This window comes from Pelobates fuscus, chromosome 6 (genome assembly GCF_036172605.1).
Source record: "Pelobates fuscus isolate aPelFus1 chromosome 6, aPelFus1.pri, whole genome shotgun sequence".
NCBI lineage: Eukaryota > Metazoa > Chordata > Amphibia > Anura > Pelobatidae > Pelobates > Pelobates fuscus.
The window spans coordinates 183,006,976-183,034,106 of NC_086322.1; the positions used below are offsets into that span (position 1 = coordinate 183,006,976).

A 27,131-nucleotide genomic window follows, 5' to 3' on the forward strand; every position below is an offset into this window, starting at 1 on the left:
ATGAAATCACTCCCTGACCCAGAAAAACAGCCTATGCCCTTCTACCGAGGGATAGTTCAAATTCAAAAGACTTATTCCGCCGCATGGCGTGATTTGCTGAGCATTTGTGCTATCAAAGCAGGGGATGCATATTGGCCAAGTATGGCCCGACACCTCAGTACAGATCTGCTCAGCAGTGATGTTGATTACCCCTCTGGAGTAACTTTTTGCACCCAATTAAGAGAATGGGCTAAGGACAAACTTGCGGATCAGGCTGCTGGCCTTACTGATGTTATTCAAGATAAAGGAGAATCAGTGGAAAGGTTTCATGCAAGACTGTATCAAATGTTCACAGATTTGGGGTTTGATCTTACAGATAAGATTCATTCACAAATGCTGTCAGGTGCGTTTGTCCAAGGTGTTAAAGACTCTATACGCAAGGGAATCATTGCTGCACGTCCTGAATACAAGGTTGTTCCCTTGGATACCCTGCTTTTAGTTGCTAGAGGTCTGGAATCTGTTCAGACCCCAAGAAGACCCAATCCAGCTCCACTCATGGTGGCCCGCGCTACCCCCATCACCTCTGGCACCAAGGGTGTCAAGTTAGAGGATGTAACTTGTTTTAATTGTGGGGCTCAGGGACACTACAGAAGTGATTGTCCGGAACCTAAAAAGGAACCTGGGGCACCCAGAAAGTTCTCTAAGCCTGCCCCAGGCCCCAAGACCGAGAAAAAGATTCCAATTATTGAAGAACCAGATGATTAGGAAACTGGCAAGCCTGTGTCCGTAACCCCTGTAATGGCAGCGTCTACAGGGGATAAGGGAGGGCCACTTGCCACAGTGACTTTGCCCATTGAAGACCATCCTACTACATTTCTAGTTGACACAGGTGCAGCCCGTAGTGTTCTACGAGAACAAGACCTGCCAGACCCATCCTTCCTGTCCAGTATTGATGTCTCTTGTGTTGGAGTGGATGGCCAGCCAAGACGTAGCCCTTTAACAACTCCACTACGAGTTGGCTCTAGCCTGCTTGCTCGCTTTGTAGTATCCTCCACATGCCCCATTAACCTGTTAGGTGCTGATGTTCTCTCACGCCTGCAAGCATCCATCACCTTTACCCCGGATGGGCAGGTAGAAATGTTTACACCTCTGTCTGTATCAGACACTTCAGCCCTATGCTCTTTGCCTCTGATGCTGCATTTAGAAAAGCCCCGTGAGGAGGCAGCAGAATTAAGGTCCAATTTCCCAGAGGAATTAAAAACACAGGTGCCAGCTAAGTTATGGTCCTCAGGCCCAGAGGACATAGGTCACCTAAATGTTCCCCCTGTGGTGGTAAAGCTTATTTCAGGAGCTAAGTTACCAAGAAAACCACAATATCCATTAAAACCAGCACAGTCTGCTGCAATTTCTGTCCACATCAAGGCACTCTTGGAGAAGGGTGCCCTTGTCAAATGTAAATCTGAATGCAACACCCCATTATTTCCTGTGAAAAAGAAAACTCCAAAGGGTGAGCCGGAAAAGTACAGGATGGTCCAGGATCTCCGTGCTGTTAATGAAGCTACCGTCCTGGACACCCCTCTTGTACCAAATCCTCACACTCTGCTCTCTGGAGTCCCACCATCTGCAAAATTCTTCACAGTTATTGACCTGGCCAATGCCTTTTTCAGTGTCCCACTGGACCCATCCTGTCAATACCTGTTTGCTTTCACTCATGAGATGCAGCAGTATACCTGGACTGTCATGCCCCAAGGGGCACAAAATTCTCCAAGTCAATTTGCAAAGGCCATGGGCACCATCCTTGACCCATGGCAAGCTGACCACCCAGAAGTTGTCCTGCTTCAGTATGTGGATGATCTACTGCTGTGTGGAGATGATATGCCCACTACTGAAAGGTGTTCACTTAGTCTTCTTTCCTATTTGGCAGAACAGGGATGTAAAGCTTCACTCATCAAGCTACAATTCTGTCAGTCTTCAGTGATCTTCCTTGGACATTGTCTATCTCAAGGTACCAGACATCTTACTCGGGACCGGGTAAGAGCTGTGCTAGACATTCCGCCTCCAAGGACTTCTAAGTCTCTTCATGCCTTCCTAGGCCTCATTTCCTACTGCAGAGCATGGATCCCAGAAGCCTCTCTGCTTATGCAACCTCTCTATGATGCTCTTAAGTCCGAACCCTTCGGTCTGACCAATGAAGCTCTGGACAATTTTAATGCCCTCAAACGTGCCATTGCTTCTGCTCCTGCCTTGGGCCTACCTGACTACTCCAAACCTTTCAAATTGTTTGTCTCTGAAAGACAAGGCCATGCAACAGGAGTTCTCACCCAAACTAATGACCTGAGAGGCCGCCAGAGACCTATTGGATATTTCTCATGTCAACTGGACATTGTGGCCAGAGGGACTCCTTCCTGTCTCAGGGCTGTTTTTGCTGCGAGAGAACTCATAGAAAGAACCTCAGACCTGGTCCTTGGCCACCCTCTGGTTGTTTTGGCCCCTCATGACATTTCTGCCATCATCAACCAAGTCCAGCTCAAGCACGTGTCTCCAGCCAGACATCTGCGCTTACAGTGTCATCTTCTTTTGCCTGACAACATTTCCATCCAAAGATGTCAAGTGCTTAATCCGTCCACTCTTCTTCCACTCCCTGAGGGGGGTATCTATTATGGATTTATCACGGATGAAACCTACATTCACCTGCTCTGTGGATGTATCAAGAAAGTCATGCATCCACATTTGACATTTTATGAAGGCGAAAAACCTCTCTGTGAAGGCCCAGATCACGCCTTCTGCACCACGTGGTACAAACCGAACATTACTCCTGAACCTTGCTATGAAGATGAGCTTTACCACCGGACCGATGTAAAGCTCACTGCACAAGACTTCTATTGTGACTCTGAAGGCAATAGCATGGTCTTGATCCAGCTACCTCAACAACTTAACTACCTTTACCGTCATTGGGATACTGCTATCCCACATATTCCTGTTACCAAGTTGAAGACAAGGTCATGGAATGATCTTGGGCCCATGGCAAAACTATGGGCCACCATGAATGAAGAACAGCTACAGGAAAATGGTATTGTCAAATACCCAACAACTGACCTTCTAGAAGCATGGCCACGCCATTTCCTGGAAAAGGAATTCCAAGATCTGGTCATAAAGAATGATTATGACCCAGAAACACCTCATGACTGTTTTGAACAGATGAAAATGGAAACAGTGCACTTACCAACTGTGCATGAGAACCCATTACCAGATCCGGATTTTACCCTGTTTGTGGACGGATCGAGATATGCCGATGAAGGAGGAACATATCACACAGGATATGCCGTAACCACAACAGATGAAGTCATTAAATCATCATCCTTACCGCCAGCAATGTCTGCGCAAGAAGCTGAATTACAGGCTCTGACTTCAGCATGCAAAATTTCCGAAGGAAAACGTGCCAACATCTATACAGATTCAAGATATGCTCTGGGTGTGGCACATGACTTCGGCCTAATTTGGAAGACTAGAGGATTTCTTACCACCGCCGGTACACCAGTCAAACACAGCACTGCAATCAAGGAGCTAATGGATGCCCTCCTACTCCCCAAAGAAGTGGCCGTTTTGAAAATTAAGGCCCACGGGAAATTGGATACAGATGAAGCAAGGGGCAACCATTTGGCTGATCAAGCTGCTAAGTTAGCGGCCAGGGATCTGCAGGAAGTGGATGAAGAAGTGTCCGGACAAGAAGAAGAAGAAGAAGAAGTCCCTATTTTTGCTTTGCAAACTCTTCCTACTGATTTGCGAATTTTACAAGAACAACAAGCTGCAGTCACTCCTGAGGAAATCCAGAAATGGAAAAAGAAAGGAGCTGTCCAAAAGGACGGAATATATTACAACAACTTCAAATTTTGTCTTCCCAGAAATTTATACCCAGCAGTGGTCCAATGGGCACATGGGCCTGCACACCTGTCAAAAGAACTGATGGCCGCCCTCATACAGAAGTATTATGAAGCACCCGGAATCACAACATTGATAAGCAACTTCTGCAAAGCCTGTGTTATTTGTGCAAAATGCAACCCGGGAAGACCAGTCAAGGTGCCTGCAAAGAACCTGGCAAAGCCCATGTACCCCTTCCAACGAATTCAAATTGACCACATCCAAATGCCCAAGAGTGGGCCCCATGAATATGCACTAGTAATAGTAGACATGTTCTCAGGCTGGCCAGAAGCCTACCCAGTGGCCAATATCACTGCAAAGACAACCGCAAAGCGCCTAATTACAGATATTGTATGCAGATTCGGACTCCCAGAAGTCATTGAGAGTGATCAAGGCCCAGCCTTTACAGCAACTGTGACTAAAGAAATTTGGACTGCTCTAGGGGTGACTCTAGCCTTCCATACCCCTTACCACCCACAAAGTAGTGGTAAAGTGGAGCGCATGAATGGCACTCTAAAAACCAGAATGTTAAAAATGTCACAAGAAACAAAGATGCCCTGGCCAGAAAGCCTACCAATAGCTCTATTTAGTGTTAGGCACACACCTAGAGGGAAGCATTCACTGTCCCCATATGAGGTTCTATTTGGGACAGCACCCAGACTAGGTTGTTATTATCCGCAGCAGTTGCTACTCCAATCAGATGTTTTAGTAGACTATGTAACTGAACTTGCAAATGTCCTAAACAAAATACATGCCCAAGTTTTCTCTTCAATTCCAGATCCCGAATTGGATACAGGTTCCCATAACCTACTCCCCGGAGATTGGGTCCTGGTTAAGAAGTTTGTGCGGAAAAATACTCTAGAACCGAGATTTGACGGTCCATTCCAAGTTCTCCTGATTACCGCAACCTCCGTCAAATTGGCCGGTAGGCCAAATTGGATCCACGCTTCCCACTGCAAGAAATCTCCTGCCCCAGAGGAGGCGAATATCGCACAAACATGTATCTCTGGTACATCTTCTCCTTAATTAGCCTTATGAAGGCCCAGCAAGTAGCCATTACCAAAGACATTAGTGGGTACACCTTCTGGTATAATTCATCATGCACCCAGGTGGCTACTTATACCTTTGACTACTGTGATATTGTAGAATGCCCATTTCCCACACCACAAATCCAGAGCATCTATAGAGATATCCCTCATTCGAAAGACCCATATGTTTGTGTAGTTGACAAGCAATGGGGGCACAATTGTGACCATTGGGGGGCGGCGGGGTGGAATGCCGGGCCTGCCTGGGGTTACAAACCAAAAAGTGCCGTAGCTAAAGTAGATGATCGTGGTAGATCGCTTCTCCAGAGAATGACTTTAAGAAAGCCTGGGGGGAGCACACCAATGAAATTAATCCTTAACATTGAGCACCCAAGCCCAACCGATGCAGACCAGTATGTGATGGGAATGTACTGGAAAAGGGGTTCCTACCAGAAATTAGGGCATTTCTACCTCAAAGATATGTGCAACTCTTCTGAGTGGCAAGGGGCCACCCATATGGTCCCTAACCCATTAAAACCCCATATCCAGACCTTTCAGGACATGATGGCCATTGCTAACCCCACTTTTGAAGATACCATGGCCGCTGAAACAGGTTTTAATGATGTAAATTTATGGTTAGAATGGATGAAATATAATGCTAATAAGCATAATAGAACCGCATGTTATGTGTGTGGAGGTGCCCGGCCTCACCTGGGTACCGTACCTTTAATCCTACCCGTAGATATAGAAGAATGTGTTTTAAGCCTTTTTGCCTATCACTATAATTTTAACAGGTCCATATGTATTGCATGGACAAAGGAGTATCCTCTTCTAGCCAAAGACGTCAAACCCCCTGATGGTATTACCGTATATAAAGGTAATTACACTTGCTATGCCATGTACAATGGTATTGGTAAATTTGTGGGTAACTTTTCCAAAGGTTATTGTGCTACATACAGAACTGTTCCTGTACGCTTGCTGCAACACCATACTAGGTCACTGGGAGACATTTACTGGTTGTGTGGGGATTTACAGCTGAGATCCAGAATGGACACGGAATGGTGGGGAGAGTGTACTTTGACTAAGGCCATTATGCCTATACATATTATTTCTGACACACACCTCAACACCCATGAGTTCAGCCACACTAAGGTTAAACGTGACGCCCCAGTGAAAGGAAGTTTTGATCCTCATGTATATATTGATGCCATTGGAGTGCCCAGGGGGGTGCCCAATGAGTTTAAAGCTAGGGATGAAGTTGCTGCAGGATTTGAATCAATTTTTACCATAGTTACCGCAAACAAGAATCTAAATTGGATAAATTACATTTATTATAATCAACAGCGTTTTGTCAATTACACCAGAGACGCCCTCCAGGGGTTGGCCGAACAGTTACAGGCCACATCCCAAATGACTTTCCAGAATAGGATGGCCCTAGATATGATCTTAGCCGAAAAAGGAGGGGTTTGTAAGATTTTGCCCGACACTATGACATGTTGTACCTACATCCCAGAAAACACAGGCCCTAATGGTAAAGTCACACTAGCTATAGAAAAATTAAATGACTTGTCTGAAGAGTTAAAAAGGAATTCTGGGATAAAAGATCCCTGGGAAAGATGGTTTGGTTGGATGACAGGATGGCAAAAGGCTTTAATGCAGATTGGTATGGCTATACTAATTTTTCTTTTTATCTTTGCTCTTCTCTTTTGTTGTGTCCTCCCATGTCTGAGAAAATCCCTCATGAAGACTGTTGACCAAGCAACACCCACTTTGACCCATCTCGAAGTTGATGACCAAGAATTCCAAGACATCAACTCACCCTGTCTGCCGCTGCAAATTATCCCCTTTGTTGATAAAGTGCAGGAATTCTAGGAAGGGACTAGATTAGGGACAGCATCTGTCAGTGAATGGTAAAGGCCCCATGTGGAGAAGTGGTGGGTTAGCTGCCATGGGATACCCTTGGGTGTGAAGCGTTCGAGAGCCATACTGACGGATGGTTAGCCTATTAGGGTCAGATCTAGGGACAGCCTCGCACTTTGCATTAACATCTAGCTAGCGGCCACGGGGTTTCTGTGCCTTTGGGTTAACACGTCTTCTGATACTAACATAATAAAGTTTTATCTCTTAGAATCTAACATTTCATAGGGGGGACTGATGTGGAATTATTAAAAATCTTTATTGTACTTGTATTGAATCATTGTACTAACTCCATTTTAACTTTATACTGTGACTTCGTCCTCCATTTTGTCCTCCTAACCTGACTTCTTCAATCCTCCATTTTGTCCTCATGACTTAACTTGTTCATTTTAAAACTACATTACGTGACTGAACTTCTCAACCCAATTAATACAGTAGACAAAGACTGTGTTTCCTTCAAGGACAAGTACCAGGAGGTGCTGGCTACTCCTTAAGACTCGCTGGCTACTCCTTAGAGCTTGTAAGATAGTACAGTTTGAAGGCCACAGAACACAGTAGTAATGAAATGTTCTATTCATAAGAGACCTTGCACCTGGACATAAAGCCTGATATCATTGACCGTGTAAAATGACGCTTAGGACCCCCTTGTCCCCCACCCGTGTCCAGAATAATCCCACCTCTGATGGGTGGGCATGGGACTAACCTCTTAAATTTACGAACCAATAGGTAAGACACTAACCCCGTCACTTAACAATTAATCCAATTGATGATGTTTATTTGCTGATATTCTAATAATCAATGATGACGCAAAATGCCTCTTAAAAGGGCCTGCGCGCCCGCTTTTTCTTCACTTGCCAATAAACTTTCTCGAAGTTATTTTAACCTGAACCTCGTGTGTCAGACTTAATTACTTCAGCGTATATACGCAATTTAATTTTATTGATTTGGACAGGAACAGATAGACATTTGAACATTTTGGTTTACTTTCAAAAAGTACCATAACAAGGACACATGACATGTGTGACATGTCATGATTCCATTTTATTCCAGAAGTTTGGTCCTTAAGGGGTTAATAGGATGCATTAGGTTTGGGTCCAAAGTTAAGTGAGGGGCCCGTGATTAATGTTGATTATCAGGCTCAGGAGCTCACACAGAGTGTGTCTGTTCAGCTCCACAGTCAGACTTCACCCCATATTTTGAAATGTTTAAAGAAATGACTTGTCTACCTTTCTACCCCCTTTTCTGACAGCCATTGTTATGCACCTTGGGTGCACATTATCAGTTGAGTTTCAAAATATTATGATAGAAAATTCTGCAGGCAGAAAGTACGCACAAGTTTGAAAAGCAAGGGATGCTTGCAAAATAATGAATACAGTGTCAGATAACGGACAATGCAATTGCAAGCACATAACGATGGCTTATATTAAGATATTACAAATGCTGATGTATTCCTTTAAGATGAAAGAAAATAAGTTTCAGGCCTATAAGGAGAAACTATCAACATTATTTTAGGGACTAATAAATCATATCAATGTGTGTGGAAATCTATTCACAAACCGGACTTTACATAGGACACGAGGCCATGCATTTAGACTGGAAGAAAGAAGATTTCGTCTAAGGCAAAGGAAAGGTTTTTTTACTGTAAGAACAATCAGGATGTGGAATTCTCTGCCTGAAGAAGTGGTTTTATCAGAGTCCATACAGATGTTCAAACAGCTACTAGATGCATACTTGCAAAGACAGAATATTCAAGGATATAATCTTTCAATGTAGGGTAATATGTGCTTGATTCAAGGATAAATCTGACTGCCATTCTGGGGTCAAGAAGGAATTTTTTTGTCCTAGCTTGTTGCAAAATTGTGCTTCAAACTGTTTTTTTTTTGTTTTTTTGGGGTTTTTTTTGCCTTTTGGATCAACAGCAAAAAACAGGTGTGAGGAAGGCTGAACTTGATGGACGCAAGTCTCTTTTCAGCTATCTAACTATGTAACTATGTAACTATGTTTGCTTCACTGTTCTGTTTGCTCCATATGTTTTAGGTTTCAGAAAGCAATATTGCCTGCTTGCAAAAAAAAGAGCCACAATGACTAACCATTCAACAATCCAATCATGTGGGGACTGGGCTATAGGCATCAAGTGTTGTTTCAAAAATGAAAATATAATAAAACTTAGCATCTAAATGAAAAGATATTTTAACATTCATTTTAATTATTACTTAATACTTGTTTTACAGACAACAACAATTTATGTTAGATTCATGTTTTATAGGTTATGTGCAAGTTTAATTGTAAAGAAAAAAATAGATGTATTTTACACCAAGATCTAATTGCCTAAATTCAACTAGGTAGATGTTGAATGGACTATATTCTAAAATATATCTTTGTTCTACATAGTCATTTCACCTGTAATGCTGAATTAAACAGTGCCGTAACGATTACCTGATAAACAGTAGCTCGTAAGACATCTGCTGGTTCTACATCGCAACTGTTGTCCTTGATCGCCTTGTCCAACAATGTAAGGGTTCCCAAGTAGCGTGATTTAGCTGACCAACGTGCGTGATGTTTTGATGCTCTTTTACTACTATGCTCAGAAGGTAATGTCCTGTTTGTAAAGATGAATAGTACATATATATAATAAATGTAATCTGACCTAGTTTAGCATAATGCTAGTTTTGCACTTTTATAAAAAGGCTATTGTTTACAGAATGTATTTATCATGTCAGTAATTGTGTCAGTCCAAGGTGAAAATGTGAAACAAGATGACATTTAATAATGTTTGAAGTGGACCTGCCATTCAAAAACTGTGTGAATGACAAGGTCTGCTTCAGATACATTTAGGTATGTGCCTAAAGCACAAAGGCAAGGTCAGATTAAATAAATATAACAGTTCAGGATAAACAGAATTGTATTCTATGTGCAGATTTGCTGTAAACTTTAATTACAATCTTATATTGTCTATGTTGTCTTTTGTGGGGAAATATTCTAAAAGTGGAGAATATTTGGAGCATTAAAATTGAAGTAGTTTGTAATGTGATTGCTCAACTATAACACATTTTACCACCTTGCAATATCACTTGGTAGTTAGTGCTCCAGCTGCAGTATATAATAATAAAAAAATAAAAAAAAGATATTAAATTAAAACTTTTCAATTCCTGGAAGGGTCAACTCAACCTTCCAAATGTCAAATAAAATGATTAACATTCTGTTGGATAGTATTAACACAAATACTTCTGGGCCTGCATTTGTTGTGCTCTAGTGAGTCAACGTTTGTGTGCGTTAAAAATCGGCAGAAGAAACACTACAGTACTTCAATCTTGATCTAAGTATGATGGTCAAATATCAACGGGAAAAGAAAACCTTTCTTGATCATAAGACAAATTGTATGAAATTAATATTTGATGTTATGAGAGCAAGGAGAGCACTTTCATGTATATTTCATTCTTTTAGGAATAGACTGTAGCATGTTTTATGGTAAAAAAAATTCTAGTAGTTTATGAAATAATTTTAGCTCTTGTTCTATTTAACCAGAAATAAAGAAACAATCCCCGGAAACATTCATGGTAACGAACAAATATGAATGTTATGTTTAAACTGGCATGATATTAATTTTTTATGTTATGAGAGCAGGGATGCTATGTTCATATATAGTTAATCGAAATTACATCTTCTGTGAATACATTGTTGAATTGTTTTTATCCACTGTCCCTCATATTGTGAAATAATTGTAATCATTTCTTTATGTAAACAGAGAGAAATCACATACAGAAACAACTCCAAAAACATACAATGCAGTGAACTCCATCCTTCTTTGCTCAGTGACTTGGGTGTGGGGGTTAGTGGGGCCAGGTTAAATCAAGGTACTGTTTCAGTTGACAATCAAATTCACTCCAAATTCATCAGTAAAATAAATCCCACAGAAGAAAAAACTGCACAGGATCCGGTACAAGGAAGAAAATATAATAACTGTAAATAAGGGTAAAAAGTAATAAGGAGCAGGCTACAAAATGAAGAGGAATGGAAAACCTTAATTATAAGGAAAGTCTACAAAAAGTACCCTTGTTTACTTTAAAAATAAAAGTGGTCACAGAGGATTATGATAATATTACACAAATATATAAAAAGGAAATAACAGTGCAAACAGCTCTTTGATGACCTGCTAATCATCATGATTGTACAAATGTAGAATGGATGTGAAGAAACTAAACATCTCTATAAAGAGTAGAAAGGACTTGTTATAGTAAAAAGTGAACAATAAAGAACTGTGATTTGTTTTCTTTTTAATTAGATTAAAGTCATCTTTAAAAAAAAAAAAAAAAAAAGAAGCTATTTGCTACTATAATAGTTAATGTCGAAAGTATTAAAATAATACTTTGAGCATCAATACTTGAGCATCATAACAAATTAATTTCAATACATTTAGGGTGACATTAAAGGGATCCTATAGTGCCAGGAAAACAAAGCAGTTTTCCTGGCACTATAGAATCCTACAATGCCCCTCCCATTCCCTCATCTCGCACGGCGCTTAAGGGGTTAAAACCCCTTTAGTCACTTACCTGAATCGAGCACCAATGTCCGTTGGTGCTGGGTCAAGCTCTGCCCACACTCCTCCCCTTCCGACATCAGCATCAGTGGTTTCCTATAGGCATTCCAGTTATTCTGGAAGTAGTCATGAGGACGTCCAGTGTCATTTAGTTCCTCTGGTGGCTGTCTGGTAGACAACCACTAGAGGAGAAGTTACCGCGCAAGGTAATTATTGCAGTTTCTCAGAAGGGACATGGGACATTGCACCCAGACCACTTCAATGAGCTAAAGTGATCTAGGTGCCTACAGTATCCCTTTAATGCAAAGGATGCAGATCACTATTAGCATCACTACTACTAATAATATTAGTACTTCTATACAATTAAAAACCTTAAAGAAATCCTCCAAACACCATAACCAACAGTTTGTCAACTTACCTTAGGCAGTAAAGGTTAAACTACACATGTAAATAGCTTGAATTACCTGCTTGCATCAGATTGATCCAGTTCAGAATTATCTTCCTTTGAATGTTTTCCATGCAGGACTGTTTGTTGATCGAACTGAAATTGAAATTGAAATTTAGCTAACAGTGAGGTCAATTAAACTGATAAAATTTTGGAAATTGAAAGTTAACATTTGCAGAAAAAATATATATATATATAAAAAAAAATACTTTTTCATTATACAGGAGTTCACACATAAGAATAAACATTAATTGTGTTTCCACTTATTCCTAAATGCTATGAAATAAGGCAGTAGCTTAATCATCTATTATAAAGACCTGTGAGTGTTTTTCTTTCTTCTTTATGTACTTACGTATGCTACTACCTGAATGTGCACATGGGCAAGAGGTCATATGGTATATTATATATTATACACACACACGCCATAAATCACACATTCAATTTGTCACAAAGGGGTTAAAACATCCCTCTATGAGACAAGCACTATTTCATTTAAATAAAGTAGTAATTCTGTGTCAATGCTTCAAAATAAATTATTCAGTAAAAAAGATATACATTAGCTTTACAAGTTCATTTAGAATAGGGTTGCCTAAAAGATAGATCCCCATATGTTTTAAAACTACAACTTACATGATGCTTTGTCATTCTAAAGGCATGCAAATTCCAAATGCAACTGTAGTTTTACAACATCTGGGGATCTACCTTTTGGGCACCCCTGATCTAGAACCTGACATTACTCTGGAAAGGTTCTTCTAATTAAATAATAGGATCACCATTAATTAAATATTTATACTATGTTTGAAACAGCAGGCAGATCATTTAAAATGTATGTACTGTTTTGTCCCCCTTACTATATGTGAGCAAAATCACATTTTTGCCTTTATACTAACATTTCAGACCCTGTGTGAAATATAAGACAAAAGGACACTGAGCTGTTGACATCTTTTCATCTCTCCAATATTTTTAGAAGCAGCTAAACAAATAAGTGAGAGATAGAAATAGTGTAAATTCCTGAACTATATAAATGGTTTAAGACATTTAGTTCTCTGCAGGTCATATCACCCATGGAATATATATACTTTGACCTTCCGTTAATGGTTGCATTAAAATAGCCCACCTAATCCTTCTTGACTTCAGGGTCAGGGATTTTTCTGTCCCGTTAGTCGTGCATTTTTTTGCATTAAAATAGCCTTCATAACTCTATGTATTATTTCTTTCACTTGCAGAGAGAGATTAGCGATTTTGTAGAAAATTGAGTATATATATATATATATATATATATAAAAGCAATCACCGTGGAAATCAATGGAATGTTTCTGCTGATTGCTAAACTTCTTAGATCTTTGCCCTACAATTAATCTTTAAAACTAGCCTCTGAAATCTTTAAGTATTGCTGAAACTGAGAATGGCAGCTACACTATTTTGATCGTATAATGTTGCAGTCAGATACCTTAAAGGGAACCTATTGTTCTGAAAATAACAACCGTTATTTCAAGAGTATAGGTTCCCTTCAATCTACCCTTCTTTGCAGCTAGAAATTTAAAGGAATGCTATAAGAAATACAAATTGAGGGTCTGGGGGGTTGTTTTGGCTGTGTATGGAGCAGTACACAGGAGTTTTGAGCCCCGCACTCCCAGCCTGAAAAGCCCTTAAAACGAGACTATGAGGAGAACGAAGAAGCTACAAACACCTAGTACCTCCCAGGCAGTCTCTCCTTTGGACATATCAGTCCCATGATGGGTTACTTTCTCTCCACACCAGACAGCCTCCATGGGCTTTGCCATGTGGAACAAATGGCGCAGAGCTATCTGAGTTCAGGTAGCGGAGTCCATGCCTGGTTTATCACACGATCATGTCCTAACCCAGATGTCAGTTGAACTAACCTCGATTTCAGTTAAATTCCTGAATAAAACAGACAAAATTGTCATTGTGGCAGAATGCTGCGCTGCCACCCGTGTGGAGGTAGCTGAAGTGCGCAGAGAGCAATAGAAACACAGGTCAAGGCTATGGAGGCAGAGGCCCAGCTTAATGCCCAACAACATCAAGCTACTGAGCTTGCCACCACACAACAAGGCAATGTGTTCTTAGAATTCCGTAGACAGGTGGAGACAACCGCAGCCGCCGGAATAATATTAGGTTCAGGGCCTGCCTGAATCTGAAAACGAATCCCTCAGTGAGCTGCTGGATGCCTTGTTTAAGCAGGCCCTGGAACCCAAGACTCCCAGTTAAATACCACTGGATTGGGCACATTAGCCCTCAGGCCGTCCCAGCCGTGGGACGAGGACTGCTGTCTGCATATTTTTAGCTTAAAAGGAGAAGATCATAGTGGTGATCCTTCCATCAACCTCCATTCAGCTCAGGAGATCTCTGGTTTCTCTCTACCAGGACCTATTGATACTGATTCTGGACACAAGCAGGGCCCTAAGCCCGGTAACAAGTGCATTACATGAGAAGAGGATCCCTTATTGATGGGGTTTCCCATTCAGTCTCAAGGCCAGACAGGTGAACTCTTGGCACATATTCCTCTGGCCTAAGGATGTTCCTCATACATATACTGGTAATGCCAATTCAGAATTGGATCCTGGATCACACATCCTCACCAGCACCACTGGATGAGGTAAAGAGACCATGCCCAGCTTCTGGTGCGTGGGGGAAAATAGGGTCCAGAGGAGTAAATACACAGCATTCCTATGAACTGGATTTCCCTCTGGGCGACATATTCTCCCAACACCATATTGGTCTATGAAAAGGAGTATGCAGGGGTATGTACATTGTGTGAAAACGAATTTTGGCCTCGTAGGAGATGAAGGTGTATGGGTTACCTTGGGAGCATGACAGGTACTGCCTTAGAGGAATCTTCTGAAGACCCAGGTTGGACCACCATCATCCAGTGATTCATGTGTGGTCACAGAAGATGGAACATGGAGCAGATGTGGTATAATGTGAACAATGCATATTCATGGGAATGTTATAATTTACCTGTTATTACTAGCCTTTGTTTCAAGTTATGTCATGTAACTGTTGGTAAGCTATTTCTATGCCTATCTATCTGTTACATTACCAACATATTGTGACCTTACACAAATGTAAGTACGGGGCATGAGACGGCATAATTCAGCCCCCTCTCCAGGTTTTATTGTTGTGTCGGTTCTTCGGAGGCCCATTATGTGGCTGGGCTCTTGGTGCTCCACCAGTCACAGGGAGATGGGCTACTGATTCCGGCGGGGGTGGGAAGCCCTGTGTTGGGCTCTTCAGCCGTGGTTGACACCGGCTGGCTATGACTGGCTGCATCAGGGTTGATGCAGTGTGGATTACTTGAATACAGCATGGTGCTCTTCCCCCCTATAGAAGCAGGGGGGAAAGTATTTAGAAAATTGGGCAGACTAGATAGGCCGAATGGTTCTTATTTGCCATCACATTCTAGGTTTCTATGATGGCTTATGGGTGGTGGATTTGAGTTATCATCATTTTCCTCCCCTCCTTTTTGGTATTTGCAATGGCTCTCTGCAGGGTATAGAGTTGGCGCTGGTCGTTGTATAGCTCTTCCTTTTTTTTTTTATTATTTATTTATGAGTGCAGATGAGATTACAGGCTTAAGTGTTGACATGTTCAGTACACAATATCGTTGCTAACAATTGGCATATATAGTCAAGAGGTGCTGCACTTCAAGTAAAAACATGAATAAAACAAGATGTAACATAAATTCAATAGCCTGCTTATAGAATAGAGTGTCGCGGTATGAACAGCTAGGCATGTGTAGGTAGGTACATAACATTTGCAAATGTCCCAACAGCATATATAGGTATTCATACAAGCTTGGTATCGGCGTGAATGTTTGCACGTTTTTATAGCGTAAACAAGCTCAGTTACGGGCTAGACATTGTTTTACTGAAGTGTGGTGTAGTATGTAAGTAGCTTGGTAATGCTTTGCTGTATATTCGTGCATTGAGTTTGGTGCTGGGACTTGTTAGTCTGTGTGGAAGATGAGACATGTGATTCGAAGCAAAGTATCGACAGACAAGAGGATTGGTAGTTAAATGCAGTAAGTGAGTAAATAAACTAGCTGAACTGATAGGTTAACACAGTGAACCCCTACGGCTGTATTCCTTTAACCATATTTGCGGTATATAGATTATCCCTGTTTGTGGATGAGTAAAGGCTGTCTATGTGTTGAGCATTGCAGCCCTGTGGCCCGTGCATATTAGTGTATGAGGACATTATATATATATATATATATATATATATATATATATATAGTGCATTCGACATGTAAATTAACTTAGCTTGGTACATTGAGTCTCTCATACTTGGACTGCTTTGGTAAACTGGAATAACAAAAAAGCTTTAGCTGAAAGAAAGTTCACTCTGCCAACTTGTGAGCATCTGTAATGTAGACGGCAGTTAGCTATGATGCTCTCTGTGACATGGGGGCACCTGAGGCAGCAGGCAGCGTCCACTAGACCCCTAGAGTCCTGCAATGCCTGTGTTTCAGCCTATACCTTGTGCAATCATCTCCCAAGTTTGCGGTGTGCCAGTCTCGATGGCTTCCCCAGTTTGAGATACAGCTCCAGTGGCTTTCCGCGGTGTGTTCACCTGTGTGGCGCCTTGGCTTGTCTTCCCGGTGTGTGAGTGCGGGTATGAGAGATGTAGCTGCATCCCTTCTCTGGCTTGGTTCTGCAATGATTCCTTCTGCAAATCAGAGTGATGCACAGATATTGCCCTGAGGTGCCGGAAAGGATCTCGCTGGTCTGAGGGTCTGCGCTTGGGTGAGGTGCCTGAGCATGAGAGTTGCCAGGTGGACTTGCTCGCTTGTGAGTGGGAGCAGTTACGTGTGTCTGGGTAGCTTGAGTTAGTTTCCCGCCTTGTCGGCTTTTGGTGCCTGTGTGGCCGAGTGGCTCCATTGTAGGCTAGGAGAGGGAAGTCGTAATGGCATCGGCGTGTAGTGGGCCGGATCCATGAGGCCACCATGCGGGCTGCTTGGCTATAGGCTACTCCCCTGTCACATAGGGTCGTACAGAACCTCAGGTATAACTGGTCAAGATTTTCCAGGGGATGCGAGAGTAAGTGACCACTTGTGTTTCTTTTCTGAGTGCCATGCCGGGCGGCCATCTTGGATGAGGCCCAGCGGTACTTGTAACTAGCCTCACTTGTCCGCAGCTTTAGTCAACTTGTCAAGTGGGGACCAGAATGACCCCCACCGGTCCAGGGGGGGGGGGGGGGGTAGGAGAACAACGAAGTCTTGTGGGGGTTCCGGTGCCGGAGTGAGCGGCCGCCTCTCTCCGGCTCACGCTCCAGTAGGCCGCAGCCGGCGTTTCAGTCGCTTGATTCCGATGGGCTCCAGGGAGGTATCACCCGATACAGGTGTGTACCCCGGCTTGGGAAATGCCCCCGGTGAGAGTTTTGGGCTTTGTAGCCGCAGTGTGTGCCCTTTATGCTGCCCGCCTGACAGGAGCTCTTCTTCCCCACGTCTGTTCAGCTTGGCAGTCAGACTCCGCCCCCATAGATCTTCCTTTTTAAACTTCTCCTCATGTTCTCTCTTTCTCTGTTCTTTAAGTTTTTTTCTATTTTGCAGTTTCTAGAATGTCTGCTGGCATGGGTTCTAATTTTTCAAGTATTTTTATAGACAGTACTTTATTCCTGCTAGCACATGCATGGCATTGAAAGGTCCCTGAATTTCACCATTGCATGGTTTGTAAACCTCCACAATCTTTTCCTTCACTGCTTGGAGCATTATAACCAGTTTGTATTGTTTTAATCCCCAAGGTAAAACATTTGTGCTTTTAGCTTTATATTTTTTAAAATGTTCCTCTTTTCTGATACAAGCTTTAGTAAGTGATTCCACATGTTCCTTTCGAACACTTATTTTCTGGTCTTCGTTTTACTTAGTCTGTGCCGCAGGAGTGCCTCTAGTTGCTGTCATACAGACAGCCACTAGAGGTAAATTTAACCCTGCAATGTATTACATTGCAGGCTTAAAAGGACAGGGACTCTGCACCCACACCATTTCATTGAGATGAAGTGATCTGGGTGACTACAGTGCACTTTTAAGTTATACAAAAAAAAAAAAAAAATACTCTCCTTGTTTCCAGTATTCCTCTTCTGCATTAGGCACCACAAATCAAATGCTGCTATCAACAGCATTTGATTTCCAAACTGAGTTTCACTCCATCTGGAGGTGTCAGGGCTTCTGGTGGATATCAGGAAGAAAGTCACTAGTGTTGGATACATGAAAATATTGTAGTTTCCAAAACACTGCAAAGTTTTACAATGCAGGTTTAAAACTAAAGGACTACTGCATTCAGATAAAGTGGTCTGGGTGACTTTAGTGTTACATTAAGTTCTCTACAAATGCATGTGCACTGCACCAAAGCAAATATATGTAAATCAGTGGTAGTCAACCTTTTTCTACCTACCGCCCACTAATGCATCTTTTTGGTTGAAAAAATGTCCTTACCGCCCACCAGTTTTCGTGCAAATGCGAAATATTTTTAAGAAAGGAGGGTGTTTAAAAAAAAAAAAAAAAAAAAATGTACATACATTTATCTTTTTATTTCTACTTAATGCAGGTTTATAAGGTTTTTAACTTTATAAAGTTTAATGAGAAAACAATAAAGTAAATTGAAATTACCTTTACTAGTGATTAATGAGATCCTTGAGGTTGATGCTGTGAGACTAAATATTTGATATCTGGTTCGATTTTCGTAAGGAACAAACGAAGGTCTCTTTCAGTGATATTCAGACGACTTCTCTGTTTGCGCATAATATGATTTCTCATTTGTGCGTCAGCTCATCTCCTCTCCCTCCTCAATTCCCCTCCCCACCTTTTTTTCCCCCTTTTTCTATTTTTTAACCTTCCTTATAGCAATGCCCAGTAGGAAGGCTGAGCTAGGTAGCCCACTTACTATAGTCCACTATAACAGACAGGCACACATACATACAAGACACACGTACAGACACACCTACACAAGACACACGTACAGACACACCTACACAAGACACACGTACAGACACACCTACACAAGACACACGTACAGACACATACACACAGACACAGACACACACATATACACACACACATACACATACAAGAAACACACACAGACAGGCACACATACAAACAAACAGACACACACACATGCAGACACACATATAAGACATACATAGACACACACACGCAGACACACACACACACGACATACATAGACACATACAGACAGACACACACACACGACATACAAAGACACACACACACACACAAGACATACCTACAAAGACACAAACAAACACACACATTATATTTAAGTCACCTTCCTGATTCCTACCTTTAAGCTGCAGGAGGGTGACTTTTCCTGGGGTCCAGTGGTGGCTCAGGTGGATGGGAGTCAGAGTTCCCACTCTGACTCCCTCTGCTTCCTCCCGCGCGGCTCTTAGTTTTAGCTGGGAGGAGTGACGTGCAGTCACTTCCTCCCAGCTCTGTGATGTCATCACAGGGGGCCACGTCACGCTGTTAAAGCGCCCAGCGCTGACCGGGCCCCCTTACAATTCACATCCATCGGGTGGCCCTGACAGCATGGGCCAACCGATGGACACTTTGGAAGGCGGCACCTGCAGTTTACCGCGTGGGCCGGAGCCGCAAATGGTCACGGCGGTACCCTGTCGCACGGGTACCGCCGGCTGGCACCCGCCCGCACTATCAACCTGGAAATCCCTACCGCCCACCTGGAATCCTGAAACGCCCACTAGTGGGCGGTAGGGACCAGGTTGACGAACCATGATGTAAATAATGTAAATTTTTATCACATTTCTATTGCAAAAATGCAAGTTTCATATTCACAGCATGCTAACTTACCGAACTGTTGTCCCCCATTTCTTGAAGTGGATGATCATCGTTCTCTGAATGTTTTGTTTTCTCATAAACAGTTTTGAGCATCATTTCCAGAACTGATGGAGATTTTTTGCCATTGCCCTGTGACTCGGAAACCCCAAAAGGCTCTTTGTCTTTTATTTCTAGATCTGAAATGGCAAAAAAAAAAAATGTATTGAGCAACATTAACAGAAATCATCTGCATTCCCTTTTACATGTTTCTTTCAATCATGTATGATTCGTTAAAGATCAAATGTTTCTGGAAAGAGAACTTTATTTCACTTAATTAGATTTTTTGTAAAGGGCAGTGATGAAGTTTATGATTTTTACACTTTAACCTCCTTATGCCCTTAGGCCGGTGAAATAGCTCAGTGGGCTAATGCATCAGCAGAATCTGTTCTAACCCTTGGGTTGCAGATTCAAATCCCGGCAGGGAAACCTGAGTAATCTGAATGTACCTTTCCTGGTTAAATACTTTGTTATTATTATTATGCCCATTTTACTTATTTGTGAGTCCCACATGGCTGATTATTAAAGGTTTATGAGACATTCTGTGGAGAATCATTAATGGATTGAAATTATGCTAACCTTGTCAGTTGGGAGCCAATATGTAAAATCTCAGGCTGATTGGACTTGTTAACAGTGCTACTTATATTATACCGGTCTTCTGCAAAAATAGTAAACCTGAAGGCCCTATTCAGTTTAGTTTTAAAATATAATCTATACACAGTGGCACTATGCCACATTAAACATTGTAGAAGGAAATGGATGTTCGCATACGTGTAGATATAAACAAAAAAATAAAATAATAATCTTGGGGGAAATTGTCCTTGTACATATGTATAAAGTATTACTCATATATGTACTACATTTTAAGACCTGCAGCAGCTACATTTGACCAATATTTACTTTTACCAGGTTAAAAAAAGACTTTTGTACATTTAGAATTTTGCTTAGCACTTAACATTTGTTTCAAATCTAATCAAAACATAAAAAAAAAAATAATAATTGTGTTTGGAACACCTTGTTAAATTGATGGTTTGTTGCTGCCTGCTGTTAGCGTCATTATATATACACATTTGTGAAGAAGTGTTTGAAAATGAAAAAAAAAAGAAAAAGGAGATTTCTATTTTGCTGTAGTAACCACAACATTCCATGTTTAAAATTATTTTAAAAATCAACCAAAGATTTCTATATAAATAATTCAATATTATTAAACATTTGTATTGGTTCTGTAGATATGTGCCCCGACTCATTTAATACATGCATTTAATAAGATTACAGGGGCCAGGATAACCACATACATGCAACTTTAGCTTAACAACTTCCCTACCAAATTGAAGTATAAACCTTTTAAACCTTTTTTATTTTCATATATTTTGCAGTATACAAATCAGATTGTAAAGCCTCACTCATTATACTGGATACTCTAGGAATGACTGCTAATATGCAAGGTAACACATTTCTAGGCCAACATTAGTCATTGAAACCACTAGTAACTAATATAATGACTGCACTTTTTCTGAAAACGTAAGCTCACCCCTGGTTCCAAAGAGAACAGGAAGTTTCAATGGTTCATATCATTTCTACAGTCAGGGAAAGGAGATTACTTTACTATGTGATCACAGATAATGGATAAAGACGAGTTATAAAAAGGAATAAATGGTGTACCTGAGAAACGTCCTGTGTCTCATAGAGATGTAGCCATGACGCTATCCAGGAGTGGCACAGACATTAAAATAAAAAAATCTGTCTACATAAAAATCTCCAGAAACCGTCAAATCTCTACCCCGTGGAGTCATCTTCCTCTCTCATCGACTTTCCCATAATTATTTTTTTTTCTATCACCGTTACCCTTCTCCCTACCACCCTTTTCTTGATCCTTCGACCCCATCTGTCTCCACCCCCACACAATGTATTTAATTTGTATGCCTTTATGTGGGAAACACTCTCCCCCCCCCTTACCTTTCCACTGATTAATGATAGTTGACTGACAGTAGTTGTATATGGTACCTTGTTTCATTTTACTACCTTGCCTTCCATTGTAATCCTTGGTTACTCTACCTATTTACCTTGTCATATGTAATTCATAATACTTCAAACAATGATTGACAAAAAAGAAATAGGATGGACCTATAATTTATTTTTACCTGATATAAAAGAGCACAGAAATATTTTCCAAAACGTAATATAAACACATCAATAGGTACAAATTGCACTTGAAAAAACTGCTGATTGTAAACGGGCAGATGTTAAATAGAAGAGAATTTAGAATCTTGTGAGAATCCCATCAACTGCTTGATTATATAGGTAGCTAAACACCAGTTTGATAAATGCACCGTGTATTAGAGAGTGTTTGAAAATAAGCAGTAAAATACAGTTCAATGATTCTTTGTCTTCATAAAAGGCTTTAAGATTATATTTTTCAAACACTAAGAAATAATAGAATCACCTGAAGTAATCAAGCTATTCCATCAAAAAAAGAATACATCTATTCAAGACATATTTCTCAAAAATAACTCACAAAACAAGCATAATTTAAACTCCGAGAGATTCTACAACGATGTGACTTATTTGAAAACCCTTCACTCTTCTAAAGAAATATGCTGTTTAAAAAAAAAAAAAAAATACTGACAGGTAGGGTTTATTCAGTAAACTGAAAATGCAAAGTAAATTTGAAATCAAAAGATAAAATGATAAAAAAAACATAATAAAAATAGCCGAAATGGAAAAAGTCTCTAAGTCAGCTGTGCTTCCAGTTTAGCTACGTTTGTATTAAATGTTAAATGCACTTAGAATTCTCACTTTAACAAATAACCCTGAGTTACTCTCTAAAGTGAGAATTGTCAGGAAATCAAATTGAATTTCAAATTTAAAAATAGCATTATGTAGCAAAGAGTGACATACCGTATATACTCGAGTATAAGCCGAGTTTTTCAGCACATTTTTTGTGCTGAAAAACCCCAACTCGGCTTATACTCGAGTCATAGTCTGTATTATGGCAATTTACCTTGCCATAATACAGACAGGGGGGAGAGGGGGGCTGGCAGAGCTGTACTTACCTCTCCTGCAGCTCCTGTCAGCTCTCTCCTCCTCCGCGCCGTCCGTTCAGCACCTCGGTCAGCTCCCAGTGTAAGTCTCGCGAGAGCCGCGGCTCTCGCGAGACTTACACTGGGAGCTGACAGAGGGAGCTGCACAGACCGCGCAGAGGAGGAGGGAGCTGACAGGAGCTGCTGGAAAGGTAAGTACAGCTCTGCCAGCCCCCCTCGCCCCCCCACTGAACTACCAATGACACTGGACCACCAGGGAAGGAGCCCCCCTCCCTGCCATGTATCAAGCAGGGAGGGGGGACGAAAAATAAATATAATTAAAAAAAAATAATAATAATAAATAAATAATAATACAAAAAAAAAAAATTTAAAAAAAATAATAATTAATAATATATTAAATGCCCACCCCCACCAACACATACACAAACACACTGCATCACACACACTCACACTTCATTCATATACACACACTGCACTCACACACACTGCACTCACACACACTCACACTTCATTCATATACACACACTGCACTCACACACACTCACACTTCATTCATATACACACACTGCACTCACACACACACACACACACACACTGCACACACACACACTGCATTCATACACACACTGCACTCACACACACACACACTGCATTCATTATATACACACACTGTTAATAAATATTCAATTAATATATACGCACACACACTGCACTCATACACACACACACTGCACTCATACACGCACTGCACTCATACACGCACTGCACTCATACACGCACTGCACTCATTATATACACACACTGTAAATAAATATTCAATTAATATAATTTTTTTAGGATCTAATTTTATTTAGAAATTTACCAGTAGCTGCTGCATTTCCCACCCTAGTCTTATACTCGAGTCAATAAGTTTTCCCAGTTTTTGGGGGTAAAATTAGGGGCCTCGGCTTATATTCGGGTCGGCTTATACTCGAGTATATACGGTAAGTGGATAATCTACTCAGCTGGCATATTGAATTAAAGAAGGAGCAGAGTATTTTCGAAGACTATACCAAACTGGTTAACACAAACTACAGCAAAGTATAACATACACAGCATGTATTTAATCTGCAAACCCTACGATGTGTTGTAATTTCCAGCATGACAACACAAACATAAAGAAAATAAGTCTTACGGTAATTCCATACAGCCCTGCTGAGTTCATTTTATTAATTTTTTTAAATTGGGTAAATGACTTACTACAATACTACAAAGATGAAATTAGATATTGTTGCTCACATTCGGTAGGTACAAAGGAAATCTGATGTATTTAAGAACTGTTGTTTCAGTTACAAGTATATATGTACCTTTGAAATCTGGTAATTCCTTGGAGAGAGTCAGACTATTTTCACCAAATGAAAGAGATCTTGTCTGGAATTTTGAGTTAATTGATGAATCCATTGATGGTTGATTTGAAATTCTATGTCCCTGGAAGATGATAAAATTATTAAATTGCATAGATTTGCTGTTTACACAATATAATAAGTATATATTAGTAAGCTCTTCTCCAATACTCTTTTCCTAATGTGTGATAAATGTTTTGGTCTTCCAGACTCTCCACAGTACAACTTACTTCATATATGGCAATCAAAGTAGCATGAATCATCTACACTTCCTTTTATTATTATTAGGAAGATGTGCATGAGTTCATTTTACATTCCTCAATCAATAAGCTTATATTAAAGTGGTCAAATATAAACAATGGTAAGAATCGATTGCATGGACACTACAGTAGGATGCCAAGTTCCCATGGCAATAACAGCGCAACAATATCTCCTGTAGGAATTAGAGCCAAAAGGTTGCTTAGGGATTAATTAAGCATTTGCCTATGTGATGATTACGGAAAATATTAAGAGACCACTTCAAAATTATCAGTTATCTTTGATTTTACTATCTATAGGTAGGTGTTTAAATAAAATGAACATTTTATTTTATTCTTTAAAACTACTGACAACATTTATTCCAAATAAAAAAAATATTGTCATATTGAGCCTTTATTTGCAGAAAATGACAACTTGTCAAAATAAAAAAAGTTTTAGGATTTCTAATAAAGGAAATTTAAAAAAAAGTTCTTATTCATATTAAACACAATACTAATGTTTTAATTTAGGAAGAGTTCAGAAATCAATATTTGGTGGATTAACCCTAATTTTCAATCATAACTTTCATGTGCTTTGGCATGCTCTTCACCAGTCTTTCACATTGCTGTTGAGTGACTTTATGCCACTCCTGGCACAGAAATTCAAGCAGCTCAGCTTTGCTTGATGGCCCGTGACCATACATCTTCCTTTTAATCACATCCCAGAGGTATTTATTGGGGTTTAGGTCTGAAGATTAGGATTCCACACCTTGATTGACCTGGCAGTGTGGCTTAGATCCTTGTCCTGCTGGGGGGAAAAAGACATCCTAAGAGTTGGGGAACATTATCAGAGCAGAAGGAAGGTTTTCTTCCAAGATAACCTAGTTCTTGGCTTGATTCATGCGTCCTTCACAAAGATTAATCTACCCTATTTCAGCCATGCTGAGGCACCCTCAGGTCACTACCAATTCTCCATCAAATTTCCTGGTGGGTACGATACCTTGTAGCTTGTAAGTCTCTCCAGGTCCTTGTCTAACCATTAGATGAACAGGTGTTGGACAAATCTTAAAATTGGACTCATCAGAGAAGATGACCAAACTCCAGTAATGTATGGTCCAATCCATACAGTCTTTACAACCATCAGCCTGGCTCTTCTTTGTTTCGCTTTACCGTGCACATCACCCCAGCTGCCGTTTGCCATATTGTTTGGTAGGTTACTTGGTGTCATTATATGGTTGTCGAGTGACAATCAAATAGTTTAGTGGCCATCCCGGTAAGTGGAGAATCATTTTCGCCTTCTGCCATTCTGTAGCTTTGTTGTTTTCCAATGTCTGCTGTGTTTGAAATTTTAAGGATGGAAGCAACCTGACGCTCACTGTATCCCTCTGCCATTAAACGCTTTTCCTTTCGCAAAACCTTTCTTGCCAATTCTTTTGGCAAGGTCAATAGATTTCTATTTTTATTCTAATTACTTTAAGGTACTACTAGTACTAGGTTTACCATCCAGCTAGTCCAACTACAAGTGGATAGTGCTGACCACTGCAGTGTGTTTTATATTTTTCCTCATTGAATAAGATTTGGTACAAAGTGATCACCTAATCGGTATCTCATTAAGAAGAATGAGGTGTGCCTGTGTTGGAATTCACAGACACTGAAATGGAATTGGATGCCATACATGTAGAGATGCTGTTTTAGAGAGAAAAAAAAAGTATTGCACACAGGGACAGAGGTCCAAATGACACCAGCAACACTGTGCTACAGTGGCCCTCAGTTTCTCCTCTACGGCAATGGACTTGGACTCTGGGAGGCCCCAAACCCATGTTGCAAGGATGCAGGCCTGTAACCGGGCCTGGGCAGAAGGGATACATCGCAACCTGGCCACAGTGTTGTTACCTACCGAATCCTCCTTCCTCGTGTCCAATGTTTCCCTGTCTCAGGAGTGGGCCGACTGTTCAAGTGCTAACCAGGGCTGTGACACCATGGTCATACTAGGTCTTACCCACAAGCTACAGTTACTGTGCGATTATGAATGCCCTGCTGATTGTCAGTTTAAAATGAGCCAGTTATTTCATGTTTGTTTGTTTTGTAACTTCTGTATCAGCAATGTGGAGAGCAAGGGACTGCACCAAAGGCATCTGGGTAACCGCCGGTTTGTGTTATACCACTTGAAAAACGTTTTAACACAGGACTTGGGGAAGCTGCCTGCAGCTCACTAGCACCATAACCATAAATGCCGACAAAACTGCCCATAGGATAGCATGACTAAAGTTATCTAGGAATGTTTTTGGGTGTACTTTGCAGCACTGTATGTACATTGTTATGAAGTAGTAAACAATTTTTGTTTTGCTCAAATGCATTAAAGAAATACTCTAATCACAAATACAAATTAGCTTAAGGAAGCAGTTTTGGTGGATAGATCATGCCCTTGCAGTCTCCTTGGTCTCCCACCATATAAAAGTGAAAACACTTTGTTTATACAAACCTCGCTACACTTGCCCTGGCTGTGAAAGGTTTTCATTTTCAATATGGTCTTGCAGCACATGGTGTTTATTTTAGAAGTTAATATCTCTTGCCCTGTTGAATTTTAATCACTTGCAGGAGGCTACTGCCCCTTTACCATGGCATGTTTTATAAATTTAGTGGAAGTGTACTGATCTTGTCCACAACATATTACTCTTTGGAAGTAGGTCTGCATTACTATAGATATCCATTTATTATATTGTTGTGACTACTGTCATTTGTATTCTACACATAATGTTTAACTTACAAGGATTTTGC

At 40.7% G+C, this 27,131-nt stretch overlaps 1 protein-coding gene across 1 annotated transcript in view; it reads right to left on the reverse strand.

The window, feature by feature from the left end:
- MAP9 (microtubule associated protein 9) overlaps nt 1-27,131 on the reverse strand; it is a 64,079-nt gene that overhangs the window by 17,277 nt on the left and 19,671 nt on the right. The window contains exons 6-9 of the mRNA XM_063460101.1: nt 24,082-24,202; nt 19,671-19,834; nt 11,841-11,917; nt 9,276-9,438 (exon numbers count right to left, since the gene is read on the reverse strand). Coding sequence (XP_063316171.1) covers nt 9,276-9,438; nt 11,841-11,917; nt 19,671-19,834; nt 24,082-24,202 — 525 coding nt within the window. The remainder of the gene's footprint in view (nt 1-9,275; nt 9,439-11,840; nt 11,918-19,670; nt 19,835-24,081; nt 24,203-27,131) is intronic.